The 19,022-nt window shown below is 44.6% G+C and overlaps 1 protein-coding gene across 1 annotated transcript; it reads right to left on the bottom strand.

Annotated features, from left to right (window-relative positions):
* Positions 1–4,674: 4,674 nt before the first annotated feature.
* CDC6 (cell division cycle 6) lies at positions 4,675–16,353 on the bottom strand. Its single transcript, XM_021704304.1, has 12 exons — positions 16,335–16,353; positions 15,416–15,603; positions 13,711–13,992; positions 13,387–13,586; positions 12,968–13,143; positions 12,454–12,560; positions 11,427–11,566; positions 10,316–10,416; positions 9,102–9,166; positions 6,149–6,351; positions 5,343–5,483; positions 4,675–4,821 (listed from the first exon to the last, which is right to left on the bottom strand). Exons 2-12 carry the CDS (start codon positions 15,588–15,590, stop codon positions 4,732–4,734), a joined length of 1,680 nt encoding a protein of 559 aa, XP_021559979.1. The 5' UTR covers positions 15,591–15,603; positions 16,335–16,353; the 3' UTR covers positions 4,675–4,731.
* Between the last annotated feature and the right edge of the window lie 2,669 nt (positions 16,354–19,022).

The raw sequence follows: 19,022 nt of genomic DNA, 5'->3' as shown, positions 1-19,022 counted from the left end.
CAGGGAAACAGACTACTCTTACAAACTAAGGATAAAACCGAGCTCAGAGAGGAGCACAAGCCTCAGCTGCCACAGGATATCCTGGTGCCCAGGGATGGAGGTCACACACCCCAGTACCTCCAACCACCACCAAAGGCTGGCCTCCAGCTAACTGCAGGCAGAACCCAGACTAGCAGCTGGTCTTCATTAACTCTAGCTTTTTTTCACCCCCCACAGTGAACCCATGGCTTCTACAGGCCTAGGCTAGAGGGGGCTGCCCTAGCCCGACCTTGCAGCTGACTCGGGGGGGGGGGGGGGGGCCCCCCACCAAAGGCCACCTCACCAGCTGAAAATAAAGTAGAAGCAAGATTCCCTTTCCCCATCAGGAGCAAGGAGAGAGGAAAGGAAGGAGTGTGGGGATGAGAGGGTGGAGGTGGGGGAATTTAGGGCAAACAGCAGGCAGTGAAGTCAGCTGGATTGAGGCCCAGAAACCCCCACACCCTGGGGCCAAGTCTTACTCCAGCTTTGCTTTCAGCTTTAGTCTTGGCTAGGCCCCAAACTAGGGAAGGCCCTGGCTGCCCCTTTCTGCCTCCCTACCCCCACCCTTATTAAATACACATTTTATCTCTCAGCATCTTCATTATCTTAACTGAAGGAGACAAGCAGTGGATGGCGGCAGCGGAGCGTCGGGAGAGGGGGGCGGTGCGGGGAGCAGGCGCACCCTTGTTATAAAGTGCTGATCTAGCTCTTTCAGGCAGTGTGGGAAACAGAGGAGGGATCAAAGAGAGGGAGGCTGATTCAGAACTCAATTAGAGCTTTTTTAAAAAGGAGCTGGCTCTCTCCTTTCGCCAGTCTTCAGACAGCCTCTACCCAGGCCCCTTGCACCCAATTAGCTTCTACTGCCAGTGCCTTGGGGCTGGGGTTGAAAATCAAGGGAGGCCAGAGGGCACACCTTCTCCCCCTACAGAATGCACTTCTGAGAAGAGGGAGAAGTGTGCTGTTTGCAGCTTTACAAGAGAATGTATTAGAGGGTACCTTACATTTTCAGGAGGAACCCGAGATCACAACTTTCCTCAGGAGTTAAAAAGTGGGATACCAAAGGTGTGTTCCTCCCCAATCCCTTTCCAACGACAGGCACAGCTTCTGGCCAATCTCTAGGGACACTAGGAACCTCCAGACAGGCCCCCATCTTCCCAGCCCACGGGTAGGACTAGGACTGTCCCCAAACCCAAGGCTTCCTGGGAGCAACATGGAAGTTGCCTCAAGCAAAATGCCACTACATCAGGAGCGATGGGTACGCATCTATGAGGCCAATAAACGCTCCACAATGTCAAGACACATCTTGTACAATGAAGCGCCCTTCCTTTACAGGGGCCCACTCCACCTCCGTGCAGAAACACCAGCAACGTGTACCTCCTGAAGAGAACCGGCCCGGAGATGGAGGGAAAAGCAGCGCCTTCCTCGGTTCATTTGTCCAGTCATTCAACAATCGTTTACTGAATACCTACCAGGTCCCGGACACTGTCCTAAGTGCTGCGGACAGACACAAATGTAAGTAACATCTCAAACTTGGCTCTTTCTTTTGGTCTCCGTCGGTAGTCAAGGCAACACCTCTCAATAGATATTTTTGAAAATCCCCAAGATGTATCTCCATCCTCCCTCCCTTCCAGGTCTCATTGGTAGATTTTTTTTTTTTAAGATTTTATTTATTTATTTGACAGAGAGAGACAGCGAGAGGGAACACAAGCAGGGGGAGTGGGAGAGGGAGAAGCAGGCTTCCCGCAGAGCAGGGAGCCCGACGGGGGCTCCATCCCAGGACCCTGGGATCATGACCTGAGCCGAAAGAAGCGCTTAACGCTTAACGACTGAGCCACACAGGCACCCGTCATTGGTAGATTTTTTTTTAAGATTATTTATTTATTTATTTGGCAGAGACAGTGAGAGAGGGAACACAAGCAGAGGGAGTGGAAGAGGGAGAAGCAGGCTTCCCACGGAGCAGGGAGCCCGATGCAGGGCTCGATCCCAGGACCCTGGGATCATGACCCAGCGGAAGGCAGACACTTAACGACTGAGCCACCCAGGCGACCCTCATTGGTAGATCTTAAAAGGCACTTAATAAAGGCAGGGAGCAATGGAACGGGTGGGGGGTGGGTAGCAAATAGAGCCCTGCCAACATTTTTGATCTCTGGGAAGCCTGGACCTCACACACTCTTCCCAGTTAGTTATCTAGCCACAGGCAAGTCTTCACTGAGCCAGAAATGTCAGTGGCAGCTCTGGGGTTGAAACTCACACCAAAATTTTATTGCGTCTATGTTCTTTCCATGGCAGTACCCACTAACATTCTATGGAAGCTTCATCTGCTTCTTTGAAGAAAAACAAATCAGGATATAGACACACACCCCACCACCTTCAAGAGGAAGAATGTGGGTCAGCATCTTCGCCTCTACTCCATGTGAAACAGGCTACGATCCTGGCAGAAACTAGTAACCACAAGCCCAGCCCATCCTTCTAAAAATCCCACTACCTTCCCATAGCTCTGAGCTTCAGTGAGAAAAGCCAGCAAGAAAAGGACTTTTCTTCCTCTTCTGTCTGCTCCCTGGCTATCTGAATTACCCTTAAGACTTCACTGACAAACATACATCAGCTTTTGCTCCCACAAGGGCAGCGGAAGCCAAGCAGGGACTCTAAGTCTGCTTCACGCATCACTGACAGAACCAACCCTGCTCCAATTGCTGAAGTCTTAAGAGCAGCAATGACCTAGAAATTGACAGTGGGGGGAGAACTGAAGGAAAGGAAACTAACAACCCAGTACAGAGAAAACCCTATTTCCAAATACCAGGGGAAAGGGGGAGAAAAGAGGTAGAGGGGAAAATTTGGCCCTTTTGAATCTGCAAATGCGATCTTGGCTCCGAGCCACGGAGGATACATAGCAGCCCCACTGCGAGTTAAGCCATGTTCCTGACTCAAGCCCTACAGTTAAGAGGAAGGCGCCAAGCCTCAAACACAACGAGGTGGGGAGGCCACTCCTTTCTGGGCAGGATCCTACTGTGGACACAGAAGAGACAGCAGCTGCCCACAGTGTGGAAACAAACTGTAAAGCAGTCACGTCTCTTAAGGCTGCAGCATCCAATAAAATGTAATTTAAATCAAGCCCCGCATCTGTTCTCAATCCCATTCAGTCTCTGCTTTCCATCAGCCTTCGGACAGTCTTTGCAATTATGTTTGTTAACCCTTGCAGCCCCAGACACTCTCAGGCTCCTAGGTATGGAACTGTGTTTTCCACTCACAAATGACCCTCACAGGGAGTGAGTGCTCTAGTCAAGGTGAGAGGGCGAGAATGACATTCAGATTCAGACTCAGACTCTTCTATGGACTGCTCTGCCACACCCACTGGTGGGTGGTGTTCATTTCAGAGGGCTCTCTCTGTGTGTCCTTCTAGCCCATACCATCTGTTGCGGCCCAGATCACATTGCAAGGATACAGTGGGCAGCATGAATGAAACAGTGGCCAACAGATCATTTGGACAATATCAAGTTCCTAAACTCAAGTCAAGTCAGAGAGGCCAAAGAGCTCAGGGAGCAGCACAGACTTGGTCACTGGCTCTCAGACCATTCCTATCGCACATGGTTTGCATTCCAAGCATCTGCTGGAGTTATACAACATAGCCATCTCCCCAAAGGATCAAACTTAACGATTTCTCCCCCTTCCCTCAAAACTACCCCAGCCCTGCTGCCTGAATTTTCAAGGCACTCAGTGTTAGAATGGTGCCCTCTGGTGTCCCCGCCGCAAATTACCACTGAATGCCACTGGAAGCCAAACCCAGAAAAGGGGAGACTTGAGTAGCCATATGGATTAATTTATCTAATAAGACTGGAAAAATCTGAGGTTTTAGATGAAAATCCAACCCCAAATGAGGGCATCTGGAAACAAGCGGCTTCATCTGAGGGCACCTAAGACTGTGGGACAGTCTGGGGAGAAATATTCACATTGTTCGCTGAAAGTTGGAGCTCTCTTGAAATGTGCATGCTTAAAAAGACAAAGAATGCAACTAGGAAATAAATATATTCACAATCCGTACAGTTACATTCCTTTCACCACCCCCACAACCTTGGGAGTGCCCAAGAAACTTAACGAGTCTCTAAAATGTCACAGTGTGGAAGTATGTGCGAAGTGAACACAGTATACTCCAAAAAGAAAGAAATTCTTTGATCAAAGTGTCTTCAGATCTCCACATAGACTTGCTTATTTTCCTGGAACATCCTTTTTCATTCTTCTTACTCTAGCCCCAAAGTTCTTTAAAATACACCAATGTTTGAAGAAACTAAGAGGTAAATACAGGCACATTCCACCATATAAATCCTGTATACTGTAATACAAGCATACCGGTTCGAGACACAAGAGGTGGAGGTAGTGAATAGAATTAAAAAGAGTCTACTTGATGATTTTTAATGCATAAAAATAAGACCCAAAATTATTATTGTGTTAATATTCATCAGTCTATAGATTAAAATTTATCAGTTTCACATTAAAAAAGGTCATATTTAGGAGCATCTGGCTGGCTCAGTCAAAAGAGCATGCAACTTTTGTTCGAGCCCCATGTTGGGTGTAGATTAATTAAAAAAAAAAAAAAAAAAAAAAAAAGGTCATATTTGTTTTCAGACCTGAATGGATAAAGTACTAAAATGAAGACTCCAGAGCTCTCAACACCAGCTGGATACTTTCGGGTAGCATATTAGTATAAAAGAAAATAATTTAAGGCAATCCAGTAGCTAAGATATTTCCAATTAAAGCTTTGTCTTTTAGAGCATGCTCTAATTCCTTCTCTTCAATCTTCAAAGACACCTGGAAAGAAGAGAAAAGGACTTTTCATGGTGGAGAACTCACAAAAGCCAAGTTTTTATTACATAAACTTCTACCATGTTGAACTTTTGTCCCGAGAGGCAAGCAAGTTAAACACTGCTTTTTCAATGGCCTGCAGAAAATACCTCATTCAGGGCGCCTGGGTGGCTCAGTTGGTTAAGCGACTGCCTTCGGCTCAGGTCATGATCCTGGAGTCCCGGGTCGAGTCCCACATCAGACTCCCTGCTCAGCAGGGAGTCTGCTTCTCCCTCTGACCCTCCTCCCTCTGATGCTCTCTGTCTCTCATTGTCTCTCTCGCAAATAAATAAAGTCTTAAAAAAAAAAAATTTAAAAAAAGAAAATACCTCATTCATACCACAGTCCCATCCTCACAGATCTTAAACTCTACCTAACAAAAACCAAATTGTTTACCTAACTGTGGTCATATTTAAATAGCAAGAAAAGATAAGCTCTCCAGAACAGGACAATTAAGAGCATTGTCACAAAGAAGCAGTTAGTTGTACCTTTGTGAAGCGGGTTTCCTTGTTTTTCTTTAATCCTAAAATGCCCCTGGCCTCCAAGAGCCCTGAAAGTGACAAACACTCTGACTGGTCCACAGCTGCCACCTGCTGTTTGCGACAGACGTTACTATAGGCTTCGTATAACTGGGAGGAACAAGGGAGAACACGAAAGTTGTTTAAAAGTTCTATCTCTTGTCACCTTAGAGTCTTTTTTAAAAATGTGAATTTGCATTTGTAAAAGTTATCTGAATACCACAGTTTTCCCTCTTTTCAATAAAATCCTTGAACGGGCATTCTGTAGATATTGCCAAAACCTCTACTGTAAGGCAGAAGAGGAGCTTTATGTATTTCTTAGGGAGAGGTAGAAAAGAAGGGGAGGAGATGAATGGGAAATTCTCAACCACAACCTAAGGGAAATAAAATCATTTGCCTTTTATATGGGACCAGTATTTATTCTTACTGTTAAAAACCCACTTTTAGGGGCGCCTAGGTGGCTCAGTCGTTAAGCGTCTGCCTTCGGCTCAGGTCATGATCCCAGGGTCCTGGGATCGAGCCCCGCGTCGGGCTCCCTGCTCAGCGGGAAGCCTGCTTCTCCCTCTCCCGCTCCCCCTGTTTGTGCTCCCTCTCTTGCTGTCTCTCTCTCTCTCTGTCAAATAAGTAAATAAAATCTTTAAATAAATAAATAAAAATAAAAACCCACTTTTAATTCCTATCAGCTGGAGCATAATAACAGGCCCTTTGGACAATATCTGCTCTGCAAAGCAGTCTCATCTCCACCCCAGTTCCATCTGCTGAGATTCTCAACTCACCTTCCCCAGAGTGACCTCTTTGATTTTCAGCTGCCGGGTCAAGAGCAGCAAAGAGCAGACCAAGATCTTCTGCTGAAGAGGGAAGGAATCTTGTGCTCCTTCTTTGCTCAAAGTCATTCTGTTACTATCAACTTCTGAGATGACTTGGGATATGTGAATAAGACCAACCCGCTTGGGAACCAGTGACTCAGAGGGTGATTTGCCTAAAAAGTAAATAAATCAGGCTTCATTAGATTTTTAAAATATTGTGTATATTGAGACAGAAGATACTAAGTTTTAGCTGAAGGAAATTCAAGTGCAGTCATGTGGTGGCAAAGCAGGTTCCAACTCTGTAACTAGAAGCCAAAGGATGAGAGACGGTGCTACCTTCAGAAAGATGATTTGGAAAATAGGGTTATCCTTTTTCTGAGCAGAATGGTAGGCTATTAGGTCATGTAGAATGCAATTTAATGTCAGACAGACAAAATCCACCTCATGAAAGAATAAGGACTAGACAGAGGACTACTGTATTCTGCCTTGGAAATTCTCAGTATCCTGAAGATGAAAAAGTACAGAACCGTGAAGCAAAGATGATTGTGCCTGCTAATTAAGAAAGGAAAAAAAGTTGTAAGAATTACCTAATACTTTCAAATGAGTGGCTAAGTGTGGACAGTAAAGTGAATCCTACTTAAGTCCTCTAGATAGCTTCCCCAAATGACCCTTGAGTAGGTTCACTTGCCTAAGACGATCCACAATAGAGCAACACTTGAGAAATGTCATTGGATATTTTAGCAGATAGCACCATCTCAGAGGCCGGAGGTTGGGGAACTGCCAACAAGATGCCTAGGACTGTGGCCTCATTGTTTTTTTTTGTTTTGTTTTTTATTAAAAGATTTATTTATTTATTTATTTATTTATTTATTTGAGAGAGAATGAGAGACAGAGAGCATGAGAGGGAGGAGGGTCAGAGGGAGAAGCAGACTCCCTGCTGAGCAGGGAGCCCGATGCGGGACTCGATCCCGGGACTCCAGGATCATGACCTGAGCCGAAGGCAGTCGCTTAACCAACTGAGCCACCCAGGCGCCCTGTGGCCTCATTGTTTAGAGATGCATGAATTGCAAGACAGAGGAGGGATTTGCTCTGTAACAACCTTTGCCTAAATTACTTCCTTAGACCATGTGCAGTTGCCCCAAAGCAATCTGCTTCTATTTTATGACCATAACCGGGATGCTGCAAAGAACTAACGGTAGCGGGAAAACTAGACATCACTGATCAAGTAGCAGAATCTTAAAGTTGGAAGGAATTTGGAGTTCTCTTCTTGCTCCCTACCCAAAACAATCCCAACTAGTGATCATCTATCCAGCTTTTGTTTGAACATCTTCAAAGCTAATGAACCCACCTATGTGTTACAGAAGCCCAGTTAGTGCTATTTATTAGAAAGTGCCATCCTGGGGTGCCTGGGGGGCTCAGTCAGTTAAGCGTTGACTCTTGATTTTGGCTCAGGGTCGTGAGATCGAGCCCCGCAGCGTGGAGCCTGCTTAAGCTTCTCTCTCTCTCTCTCTCTCTTCCTCTGCCCCTCCCCACTTGAGGACTCCCTCTCTCCCCTTCTCTTAAAAAAAAAAAAGTGCCTTCTTATATTTAATTGAAGTCAGCCTCCATATAGCTTTCCAGAACCATCAAAAACTAATCACACATACCAGAGGTCAAAAGACAGGAATTAGGTTAGTCTAATAACTTATGCCAGAAACTTACAAACTCCTTTAGCTATGTGTGTGCCAGTGGTGCTCACAGGGACAACGACAAGCCTAAATGTCGTTGGTAGGAGAAAAAGGAATAATCTGAAAAGTTAAAGAGAAACCAGTATCTAATCTATGCATTGGTATATATTACCTACTGTCAACCTAAGCAGTTTGGCTACTTCTGAAATATTTTTACATGATTTTTTTTTTTAGATTTTTTAAATTTATTCGACAGAGAGAGACACAGCGAGAGAAGGAACACAAGCAGGGGGAGTGGGAGAGGGAAAAGCAGGCTCCCCGCTGAGCAGGGAACCCGATGCAAGATTCGATCCCAGGACCCTGGGATCATGACCTGAGCCGAAGGCAGACGCTTAATGACTGAGCCACTCAGGCACCCCTACTTCTGAAATATTTTTATTAATTTTCTTTCAACAAATTGATGAGAGAGAGAAAGAAAGAAAGAAAGATAGGAAGGGAGAGAGGGAGGGAGGGGGAGAAAGAGAGAGAAAGAAAGACAGAAAGACAGAGAAAGAAAAGAAAAAGAAAGAAAGAAAGAAACTGTTTTCTGTGGAACTGTAGTGCTAGAAACAATTTTGATAATCTCAACCAGTGCAGGAGTGAAAGAGGAAAGAAACAATCAAATCAGACTGTCCTGTTTCTAAAGATTAACACTGGATATTAAATACTGACAAGATATGTAGTTCATGGCCATTTTACATCTGCCATGACTAAGAGAACAAGGCTAACGGAAAGGAAAATAATTTTGTCCTTTTTCTAACAGCCTACTATAGCAATATCATCTTTGTACCTCCACCCTCCTAGACTTGTCTAAAGGCTTGAGATATCCCAAGTTGAAATGGATTCTTTCACTGTCTGACTCTTACTTAACTTTCCTCTCACCTGTATCAAGACCTAAAGTTAACTCAACAGAAGAACGCAGAGAGAAGCTGATCAAGCCTTACCATCCACAATTTTCATTTCTAGAGCTTAGAAAGAAAACTTACTATGATCCAGCCTTTTATGTAACCCCCTGGGGAACTTGTTTCCAGCAATGCATGGACTATAGCACAGACAGGCCAGATTGAAGTAAAGTAGATGAAATTGACAAAAAACACAGACATACAGAAAAGGGTAAGTATGGATTTAACTATGTTCATTTCATCTTTCTACCTCTTTCCCCAGAAAAGTTAAGCTTCCAATTATAAAGGAAGACGGGAAAGAGATAAACTACTTACATTCAGACAGCGGTTTGAGGACAGTCTGGCTTTTGACATCCGACTCTACAATTTCAATAGCTCTCCTATAAAAAAAAATTTCTAAAATTAATTTAGGCTGAGCCAAACCAAACACCACACCAAACCACCAAGCTCAAAAACAGACACATGTTTTATAATTTTAAAGCCCCCAAACAAAACTGGGTTATGTCTCAGCTAAAGGGGATTTAGTTAGCTTGAAATAATTCATGGACCAGGGAATCTGAGAAACTTTCAACACGATATGGTTTCCTCTTATAGATGCCAAGTAGGTCATCATACATTAAGCCAATAATAACATTTTGAAGGAGGAAAAAATGTCATGGATAGCAGAAAGGCTATGTGGGCGGGTGACTGCCTACAGAGATCCAGTACCACCCATACACACTGGACCTAAAAGGGGAGTCCTCAGTTCTATATACATATGCTATGTGTAGGCTAAACCACACCAGCCTACATGACTATTGCTCATAGCTGCAGTCTTTACTCAAGTAGTTTGCTGACTAGGGGAAACTTTCAAATCCAGGATCATGCCATCTAGCAATAGGAAGAGCTTACTCTCCCACTGCTGTCTCCAAAGCACTTTGCCCACAGGAAGCCATAAGCCAGACCTGGATCTTTTGCATGGCAGTAGGGGGAGGTTGGACCAGTGGGCCAGCACAGCAAGTATCATTTTAATGGACCCAGTGTCCCTACTGGGAAGGAAGAAATTTCATCCGTCAGCACAGAGGCTTTCCCCAGCAGGAGGGGCAGAGGATGGGAAGGGAGAGAGAGAGGTCTGGAGTACAAGTGTGGGAGACCACCAACTGGAGGATGGGGTGCTCACAAAAGCAAAGGAAGGAAAAAAAGTCTAAAGGCAAAGATGGTTCAGGTCCATAAATAAACCTGCTTGAGACCAGCTAATGGAAAAGTAAACTGGAGTCTTTTTTAATACAAATGTAATTAACCAATCTATAATCACCACAGGGAGTGCCAGCAACGTCTCATTTGTTTCTCCCTCTGTAGGTAATGGACTGATAATGTTTCAGACATTAACACGGTGGAAATGCAGAGCTCCCCACTGAGAAACAAGTCCCCCTTTCCGAGTGTAAAAAGTGGCAGAATACAGCCTCTTAAGCCATATTCACTTGAGTTACACGAGACAATTAACAGCATTTCTTTTTTTAATAAAAGCAGCCAACAGTGCCATAACTCACCTGCAAACATCTAGCGCTTTTCGAACATCTCCTGAAAGAGCAGAGACTTTTCGGGCACAGAACTGAATTGCAGCATTGTCCAGAACCTGAGCTCTAGATACCTTTGGACAAGACAAAGGAGATGACAGCATGAACTATAAGATTCTCCCTCTCTGTAATTTAGGTCCCAGACATAAATATTTTCACATTAAGTTTAAATTTGACTGGCCTCCCCTTAGGGTCTAAGAGATGCCTTTTCTGTTCATAAATAAATGGAAATTTCACACAATTAAACATTTTGTAGGCATGTGGTAGAGGCTCATGAGTAGTAGAAAAAAAGGAAACCAGAAATCAGCAAAACTAAACTAAACTAAAATTTCTTTGGTCATTTTCAAAAGAAAGTTTTTTCGCAGGCCCTATTGTTACAGGCCATTATAATAGTATTGAGGGGTGCCTGGCCTGTGCAGTCAGAAGACCGTGCGACTCTTGATCTTGGGGTTGTGAGCTTAAGCCCCACATTGGGTGTAGAGATTACTAAAAATAAACTTAAAAAAAAAAAAAAGAAAAAAGAACCTGAGATGGTGACCTGAGCCGAAATCAAGAGTCAGAGACTTAACCGACTGAGCCACCCAGATGCCACCCCTCCCCTTTTAAAAGTAGGCTCTCTGCCCATCGTGGAGCCCACTGTGGGGCTTGAACTCACAACTCTGAGATCAAGACCTGAGCTGAAATCGAGTGGGGTGCTTAAGTGACTGAGCCACCCAGGTGCCCCTCCTCTCTTGTTTTTATTCCAACACTGAGGCATCCAATAAATGGAGCCTTGGGTGGAAATTCATATAAAAATGTTCTCACGATGGCCCATAAGAACTCCCTGCTGAGGAAAGCAATCTAAGCAAAAAAAAAAAAAAAAATTTTTTTTTAAAGTAGGCACTATGCCCAGTGTGGAGCCCAAAGTGGTGCATGAACTCACAACCCTAAAATTGAGACCTGAGCTGAGACCAAGAGTCAGATGCTCAATTGACTGAGCCACCCAGGCACCTCTCTACGCAAAAATATTTTAGAAGGACTGTTAGGTTTCCCCACCAGAGGTGATCCAAGGGACACATCATGTGGTACAATGGGTGGCACTTACCAGATCAAGCCGATCCTGCAAGATAGTGGCTATCTGATTTTTGGTATAAGGTGGGAAGTTCAACAGCCGAGGCTTACATTTTTCTCTAGCTTGAAGCCTCGGCAGAATTCTGTCCGTGAGATCCAGGGTATTGGCAATACCTGAGGAGGAGATAAATACTACCAATCATCACAGTCAAATCATCTCAAAAGAAAACTAAACCCTCTGAAAGCTTAATACAATTTCCAGTTATAATCCAGCATTCTAACTGTTGCTTCCTACTCGCCACCCCACCCCCACCCCCACATTTATTAGGTAAGATATACATAGCCATTTTAGAATGCTCTTTTTTTTTTTAAAGATTTTATTTATTTATGTGACAGAGAGAGACACAGCGAGAGAGGGAACACAAGCAGGGGGAGTGGGAGAGGGAGAAGCAGGCTTCCCGCTGAGCAGGGAGCCCGATGCGGGGCTTGATCCCAGGACTCTGGGATCATGACCTGAGCTGAAGGCAGATGCTTAACGACTGAGCCACCCAGGCGCCCCTAGAATGCTCTTTTCAAGTTAGGTTTAGAATTGTTCACTGATAAGCAGGACCAGATACTCCAAAAATCAACTGTCTCTGAAATGAAGTATTATGTCATTTCTATTCAGACTTAACAAAATTGATTTTAGATTAAAACTACTATTACTTTATAGTAATTTGTTCATTTTGATAAAAAAGCAGAGGAGCGCCTGGGTGGCTCAGTCCTTAAGCGTCTGCCTTCGGCTCAGCTCATGATCCCGGGATCCTGGGATCGAGCCCCGCTTCAGGCTCCCTGCTCCGCGGGAAGCCTGCTTCTCCCTCTCCCGCTCCCCCTGCTTGTGTACCCTCTCTTGCTGTGTCTCTCTCAGTCAAATAAATAAATAAAATCTTAAAAATAAATAAAATAAAAATAAAAAAGCAGAAAGCTGGCTTAGGATAAAATAGGTGATAAGTAAGATGAACAGATGATTAAAAAAAGAATTCCTTAGACCCATCCTGTAACATTAGCAACTGAGCACTAACCAATCAGCACTAATCGAGAATTGCTTAGCCATGGCCATTCGAACAGTGTGTACAATACATCCTGCCCTTTGCTGTCCAACTGATCCACCTCGTCCAGCACCAACACACTAGGTAGAAAGAGAAACAATTAGTATCCATGTTCACCTTCTTAACTTTCCCATCTGTTAGATCAGGGCTGACTACAGCTCACATTCCTACAGCTGACACCAGTTTCAAGGTCATAATCTGTCCTCTCTCCAGTCACTGTTACACTGATACCCCTACCATCACACAAAAGTAACATACAGGTTTTTCAAGCAATTAGTTTAAGAACATTTTTTCCAATTTAAAATTAGAAGGTGTATTTTTCCTCTCTTCTTTCCCTTTAAGCATATGTAACTATCTCTTGTACAGCAAATATAGGAAATGTTCTTTTCTTGTACAAACTGATAAATTCAAGAGACTAGAATGTGAGTTTGTGGGCAGCAGACCTTGCAGATTTTCATGGAACAACATGCAGCAGAGCTGTACTTACATCATGGGGCCCTTCTCTGCAGTCATATGGTTTTCCAGTTTCTTCATCATGTCCTTCCCAGCTCGCCTGCATACTTCTTCCTGACAAATCTCCTGAGCAATAGCTGGGAATACAGCCTGGGCACTCCTCAAGGACATGCAATTCAGCATGATAGTTTTAAAGCCTTTCAGTTCCTTCTAGAAAAATGCAAATATGAGAGATATTTTGCCCTCAGATAAGGATTTGATGGAACCTGAAGTGTCTCTGGGGAGTTAACAGCATATAAGAGAATAAACTCTACTTTCATTTGGGAAGATTTAGACAATGAAACTTCTTATTTGAGGGGAGACTTCAATCCCCTAAGCGCGTCTACCTTTCTTAACCCTTAATAACCAAGTGTCATTTTAGCAAGAGCATCATATTTCAGACTCTTAGGGTACCTTGAGGTCTTGCAGAATTCGGCTTAAGCAGGCAGTTTTTCCAGTTCCAGGAGCACCAGAAAGATAAAGGCTTCCAGCTTTTTTCCCACAGATGTGCTCCCTCAGGAAATTCCTGATGACATTCATCTCCTTTTCCCTGGCAGGCAGCCGATCCGGGACAGCTGTATTCAGGACCAGCTTTGCTTGCTGGTAGCAAGTGCCTGTGTCAGATGTGAAAGGACAATTAGATACAACAGAGATGACTGAGAAGATCCACTGGGTTTCATTTGGAGTCAACAGCCTTGTTTTCAAGGCTGCATTAACGGTTGCCATGTAAGAACGAACCTTCTTGCTTGAACAGTCTCACACATGCAGATTCTTTCTCCACTGGACATCTCTGCTCAGAATTTGTTGTGATCTCTTGACCTTTTCGAACTGAGGAATGGATTTTGTTTTGGTGAGCTCTGGCTTGTTCTCTTTTGCTAGGAGACTTAATTGTCAGCTGATTGTCAAATACCAATCTGCGCCCCTTAGGTGAACGTGAGCAAGGGGGGCCATTCTCTTTCTTGCCTTGCTTTGGTGGAGAACAGGGTGGTAAATGGGGAGTGTTACACAGATTGTCATCACCTGAAATATATTAAAATCAAAACATGGTCATTCGTAGTAGTGGACAGTGAAAGGACTTGCAAAGATCTCTGCTTTTCCCAGAAAGAGGCAAATTTCTTTCTTTCTTTCTTTCTTTCTTTTTTTAAAGATTTTATTTATTTATTTGAGAGAGAGAACATAAGCAGGGGGGAGAGACAGAGGAAGAGGGAGAAGCAGGCTCCCAGCTGAGCAGGAAGCCCCACGTGGGGCTTGATCCCAGGACCCCAGGATAATGACCAGAGCCGAAGACAGACTCTTAAGCGACTGAGCCACCCAGGTCCCCCAAGAGGCAAATCTCTATAGTCAAAACCACCAAAATAGAATGCCTCTCATCAAGAAGCAAATATTGGTCACCAGATGGCACCACTGAATCTTACAACTATTTGGTAGAGAGCAAAGGGGTTTAAGTGAGATGAAAATGCTAAGATTGTTCTAAAACCCTGTTTCTCAATCTTGGCACCATTGTAATCTTGGACCAAATAATTCTTGTTGGAGGCTGTCCTGTGCATTGTAAAATGTTCAGCAGGATCCCTGGCCTTTATCCACTATGCCAGTAGCACTCCCTCAGTTGTGACAACCAAAAATGTCTTCAGATACTGCCACATTACCCTTCATTAAAAACAAATGATCTGGGCGCCTGGGTGGCTCAGTTAGTTAAGTGTCTGCCTTCAGCTCAGGTCATGATCCCAGGGTCCTGGGACTGAGTCCCCATTGGGCTCCCTGCTCAGCAGGGAGTCTGCTTCTCCCTCTGCCCCTCACCCCTGCTTGTGCTTGTTCTCTCTAACAATAAATAAATAAAATCTTTAAAAACAAATGATCTAGGGCGCCTGGGTGGCTCAGTTGGTTAAGCGACTGCCTTCGGCTCAGGTCATGATCCTGGAGTCCCTGGATCGAGTCCCGCATCGGGCTCCCTGCTCGGCAGAGAGTCTTCTTCTCCCTCTGGCCCTCCCGACCCTCCCCCCTCTCATGCTCTCTGTCTCTCATTCTCTCTCAAATAAATAAATAAAATCTTTAAAAAAAAAAAAATGATCTAGAACAAAAAACCAGTGTTCTAAAACAAGAATATCACCTGCTTCTCTTAATTTCACCACTAATGAGGTGAAAGCTTCAAAATACTAGGTAGCTAACTGCAAAGTCACTTACAATACTGACAGAACTAAGTGCAAAATTAAGGAATTGAACACCAGAACTGTGAAGCAGTTCAGAAAATGATCTCAACAAGAGGCTTAACTCTGAAGTTCAGTAAATGAACACAGCAATCATTCTGAAAATAACCAAAGTGAACAAAGTGGTCTTAACCGAACTTAGGAAGCTGCTTCAAAGGACTAGGCATCTTATTATTGAGAAAAGAGAGGTCAACAGCTACCAGCCCAAAAGTTGTACTTATATTCAATGGATAGCTTACCCAGACGTTTTCTGGGGCTGAGAGGCAGAATTTTTACATTAGAACGGTGGGTGGCCTGGACATAGGTCAGTTCTAGTTTGGTGTCACCAGAGTTTTTAGCTTTGTCCAATGTCCGAGACAGCTTCTTTTTTGGAAAACTGATTGTAGCCTGTGACTGGGATCGGGTTTGAGGCATGACGGCAACACGGCTGGGTACAAAAAAAAGAACAGGACAGCCAGTCAATAGCTAAGAATGAAGGAAAAATAGCTAACATGGAATTTATACCAATGATCAACATTTCATAAGTAAATTATAACAATATTTTAGCATTCAGTTCTGCTTCACAGCCAAATCTGAGCAATAATAAACACTTATTGTCTACCTACTATGTGAAAGACTATTGTTATAAGCATTTTACTTTTATTTTATTCTTTTTTTTTTTTTTTAAGGAATCTCTACACCCTACCTGGGGCTCGAACTCACGACCCCCCACCCCCACCCCAGATCATGAGTGGCACGCTCTACCGACTGAGCCAGCCCCGGCGCCCCTTAGGCACTCATTCATTTAAGTTTTACAACTACCCTAGAGGTCAGCACTCTTATTATCCTTATTTTACAGATGAGAAAACTCAGAGGTACAGAGGCCCAAAGTCATAGCAAACCAGGCATTCTGGCTCCAGAGCTCAAGTTCTTAACACTTGAGTGATGCAATAAGTTCATCTCAACAGATTTCTACGGTACTTCTAATTTCCTCACTCCAGGCACGGGGTGTGTCTTTATCACTAGCTTAGCCCAGCATCCTGCCACGTTTAGTCTTCCCTCCGCCCGGCACTCGGTCCCCACCCCACACCCTCTCAACCCCACCCCGGAACATCTCCCTCCTACAACATTCAGCCCCTTTATTCCACGCACGACTGCCAGCCTACTCCTTTCCCTTACCCCGACCTCAGACCTCCGGCGATCTGAGCTCTTCTCCCCTCACTTCACCTCGGGCCTCAAGGGAGGCAGCGGCCCTTGCCATAGCCCTTCTCCCAACTCCGCAGCCTCCCAGACCCAGGGCCTCCCCGAGCAATCCTCTGCTCTCCACCTCACAAGGCTGAGTCACCTCAGTACCGGCTCTTCCTCACGTCTCTCGCACACGGCTTCAGGGAGTCTTCAGGCCAAGCTACCGAATAAACTACACACCAGCGTCAGTGAAGCCCAGCCGCGCTCGCGCCAAATCTGCAAAGCCTCAGCTTTACCGCCTCCCGCCAAAGGCCGACCAGGTTTCTGATTGGCTGTCGCTAGAGCACCGCGCGCCTTGGCCAACGCCCCCTCCTTCGCGTCCAATCCGGTCGGAAGGACCACAACCAGTAAGGGAGCCCCAGGTCTCCGAGCCATTGTAAAGCCACGCCCACTGAACTGAGAGGGATTCTACGTCCGGGGCCTCCGCGGAAAGACGCAAGGTTGCGGAGGGAGCGATTCTGGGTAAGGCGAACCAGGATAGCCGCAAAGGGCAGCGGGAGATGTAGTCTTAGCTCACGCGACTCTGTTTCCACGCCCTTTTCCATGGGAGGTGCAGAGGATACGGTTGCCCCTTCTGGCGGCCAAACGTATCCATTTCCATTACCCTAATGGAATACATATTCAGTGAGCTACTACGTAACACCTATCATTTGGGGGGGCGGTTCTGGTGCCAGGCAGAATACTAGTCACTTACTTACCTAATGTTAGACCCTGCAAAACTCACAAAGCCAACGTGTGGAGGGTTAATTAGAGGTCACAGCATCTTGGTGGCAGTGAAGAGCCTAGGACCCAGATTTCCTGACACCCAATGTTTTTTTGTCAAGTTCTACACATACATAAAGAAATACACTACACTTCATCACAGTATCTCTCTGATTTATGTTTCAAAGGTAATAGGGTCAGGTCTCTGCTTTTGTTAAAAATAATATTCTGTGCACCTTCTTATCATTAATTCCATTAATCCACACATTGTGGAGAGTTGAGAGAATTATGGCCTCTTAATTTTAAAACCTTGTTTTATAGCTAAACACTAGGGTTTCAGGGCCAGGGAAGACCGCTATAGAAGAAGAGGCAAGCTGAGCTTTTAATGAAAAATATAAATTAGAGCAGTAATTTACAGGCCAGCCTCCAAAGTTAATAACCTAGCTAAGCCTCAGGTTCCCTTGAAGGCCAAAACCCAATTCTAGGTGATGGCAAGCATTTATCTTTCATCCTTCAGTTTCAAATGAAATAGAACAATGAAGCTGAGAAATAGGAAAATAACACTATTACAATTGCCAGTTAATGGTGGTTAGTTCATACAGGAGGTAAGAGCAAATACTGAGTGTTCAAGTGTATGCCAGGCACTGAGCTCAAGTATTTTACCTACACCACCTTATTAATTCTCACAAGCACTGCATGAAGTTGGTATTATTTTCATTTTGCAAATGAGGAAACTGAAATAGGGGTGTTGAGTAAATTTGCCCAAGGTCACACAACCAGTAAGTGGAAGAACTAGCATTTGAACTCAGAAGTCTGACAGGAGCTCAAACACTTGACCACTTAAACATAGGAGGAAGTATTAGACGCAGGTCCTAAATAGGAAGCCTTCAGTACACTTCTAAATAGGAAGAAATGGGGGCTCCCAGCTGGTTCAGTCAGAAGAGCATGTGACTCTTGATTTCAGGGTTGTGAGTTCAAGCCTCATGTGGGGTGTAGAGATCACTTAGATAAAGTTTTAAAAATAAATAGGAAGAGACAGTGAGGGAGCACATTTTGGGAAGGCTCTCTAGGAGCTGAAAACTACAATAGAGATTAGCTGCTCACTGTGAATGGGAAAAGTGTTCCCACAGAATGGAGGCTTTTCGACCAGATGGCATTTCTGATCTCTTAATAGAGCAACAGAACCCAGGAAGCAATCTTCACTGTTCATGTATTTTGATAATCTGGGCACCTAAAAAACATCCTTCATAACTTGAAGTGGTAGTGTGTGCCCAGCCAACTTTAAGGGATAGTGGTGAAAACCTCCCTCGGTTACAGTGTGGCTAGAGGGAGCCCGGAAAGCAATGAGTACTTAGTATTCATCCTGGAGCCTATGAGGAAAGAAGGAAGAAAAGCACTGGTCCAGGGTAAGCCTACAAGATTAAAGGACCACTGTGGAAGCAGGCAGAGAATCACAGAAGGTCCGGATTGAAAGGTCTCTATCAGGTTACCTACATGATGCTCTCTCTTTCTGATACTACAGGAACACACTGCACATGCCACCAGACTGTGTCTTGCTTCTGGGCCTCTGTCTTTGCTCTCTCCTCTGTCTGGAAGGCCACACACCATCCACCTTCCCGGGCTGACTGCCATAAAGCCTTTTAATAACCTACATATGTTTCTCTTGGTAGCTGCCTTGAAGTGTTCTACTAGACTCTTGAGCTCCTTGGAGGCAAAGACCAGTCAGTCCTATTCATCTTCATATTGCAGGTGCCTGGCACATAGTAAAGTATGCAATAAATGCTTGCTACAGGAATGGAGAGGACATCCCTGCCAAATGAATTTCCACATTTTTCATGAACACTTTGTGGCTGGATAGCACATAGTCCTTTAAATCTCATACCCCTAAACCTAGGAGTGGAAAATGAATTCAATTACGTG

This window comes from Neomonachus schauinslandi, chromosome 15, assembly GCF_002201575.2.
Source record: "Neomonachus schauinslandi chromosome 15, ASM220157v2, whole genome shotgun sequence".
In the NCBI taxonomy this organism is placed as follows: Eukaryota; Metazoa; Chordata; class Mammalia; order Carnivora; family Phocidae; genus Neomonachus; species Neomonachus schauinslandi.
Note: the sequence above shows the minus strand (reverse complement) of the source record. Positions and strands in the feature narration are given on the sequence as shown.

Bases quoted from the DNA above. Each gene is read 5' to 3' on its own strand.
- CDC6 (XM_021704304.1), bottom strand. From the start codon at position 15,590: ATGCCTCAAACCCGATCCCAGTCACAGGCTACAATCAGTTTTCCAAAA. The intron at 13,144-13,386 runs GTACCCTAAGAG...GCATTTTTCTAG, and splicing joins GAATTCTGCAAGACCTCAAG to AAGGAACTGAAAGGCTTTAA. The intron at 6,352-9,101 runs GTAAGTAGTTTA...TTTACTTTTTAG, and splicing joins CCTCAAACCGCTGTCTGAAT to GCAAATCACCCTCTGAGTCA.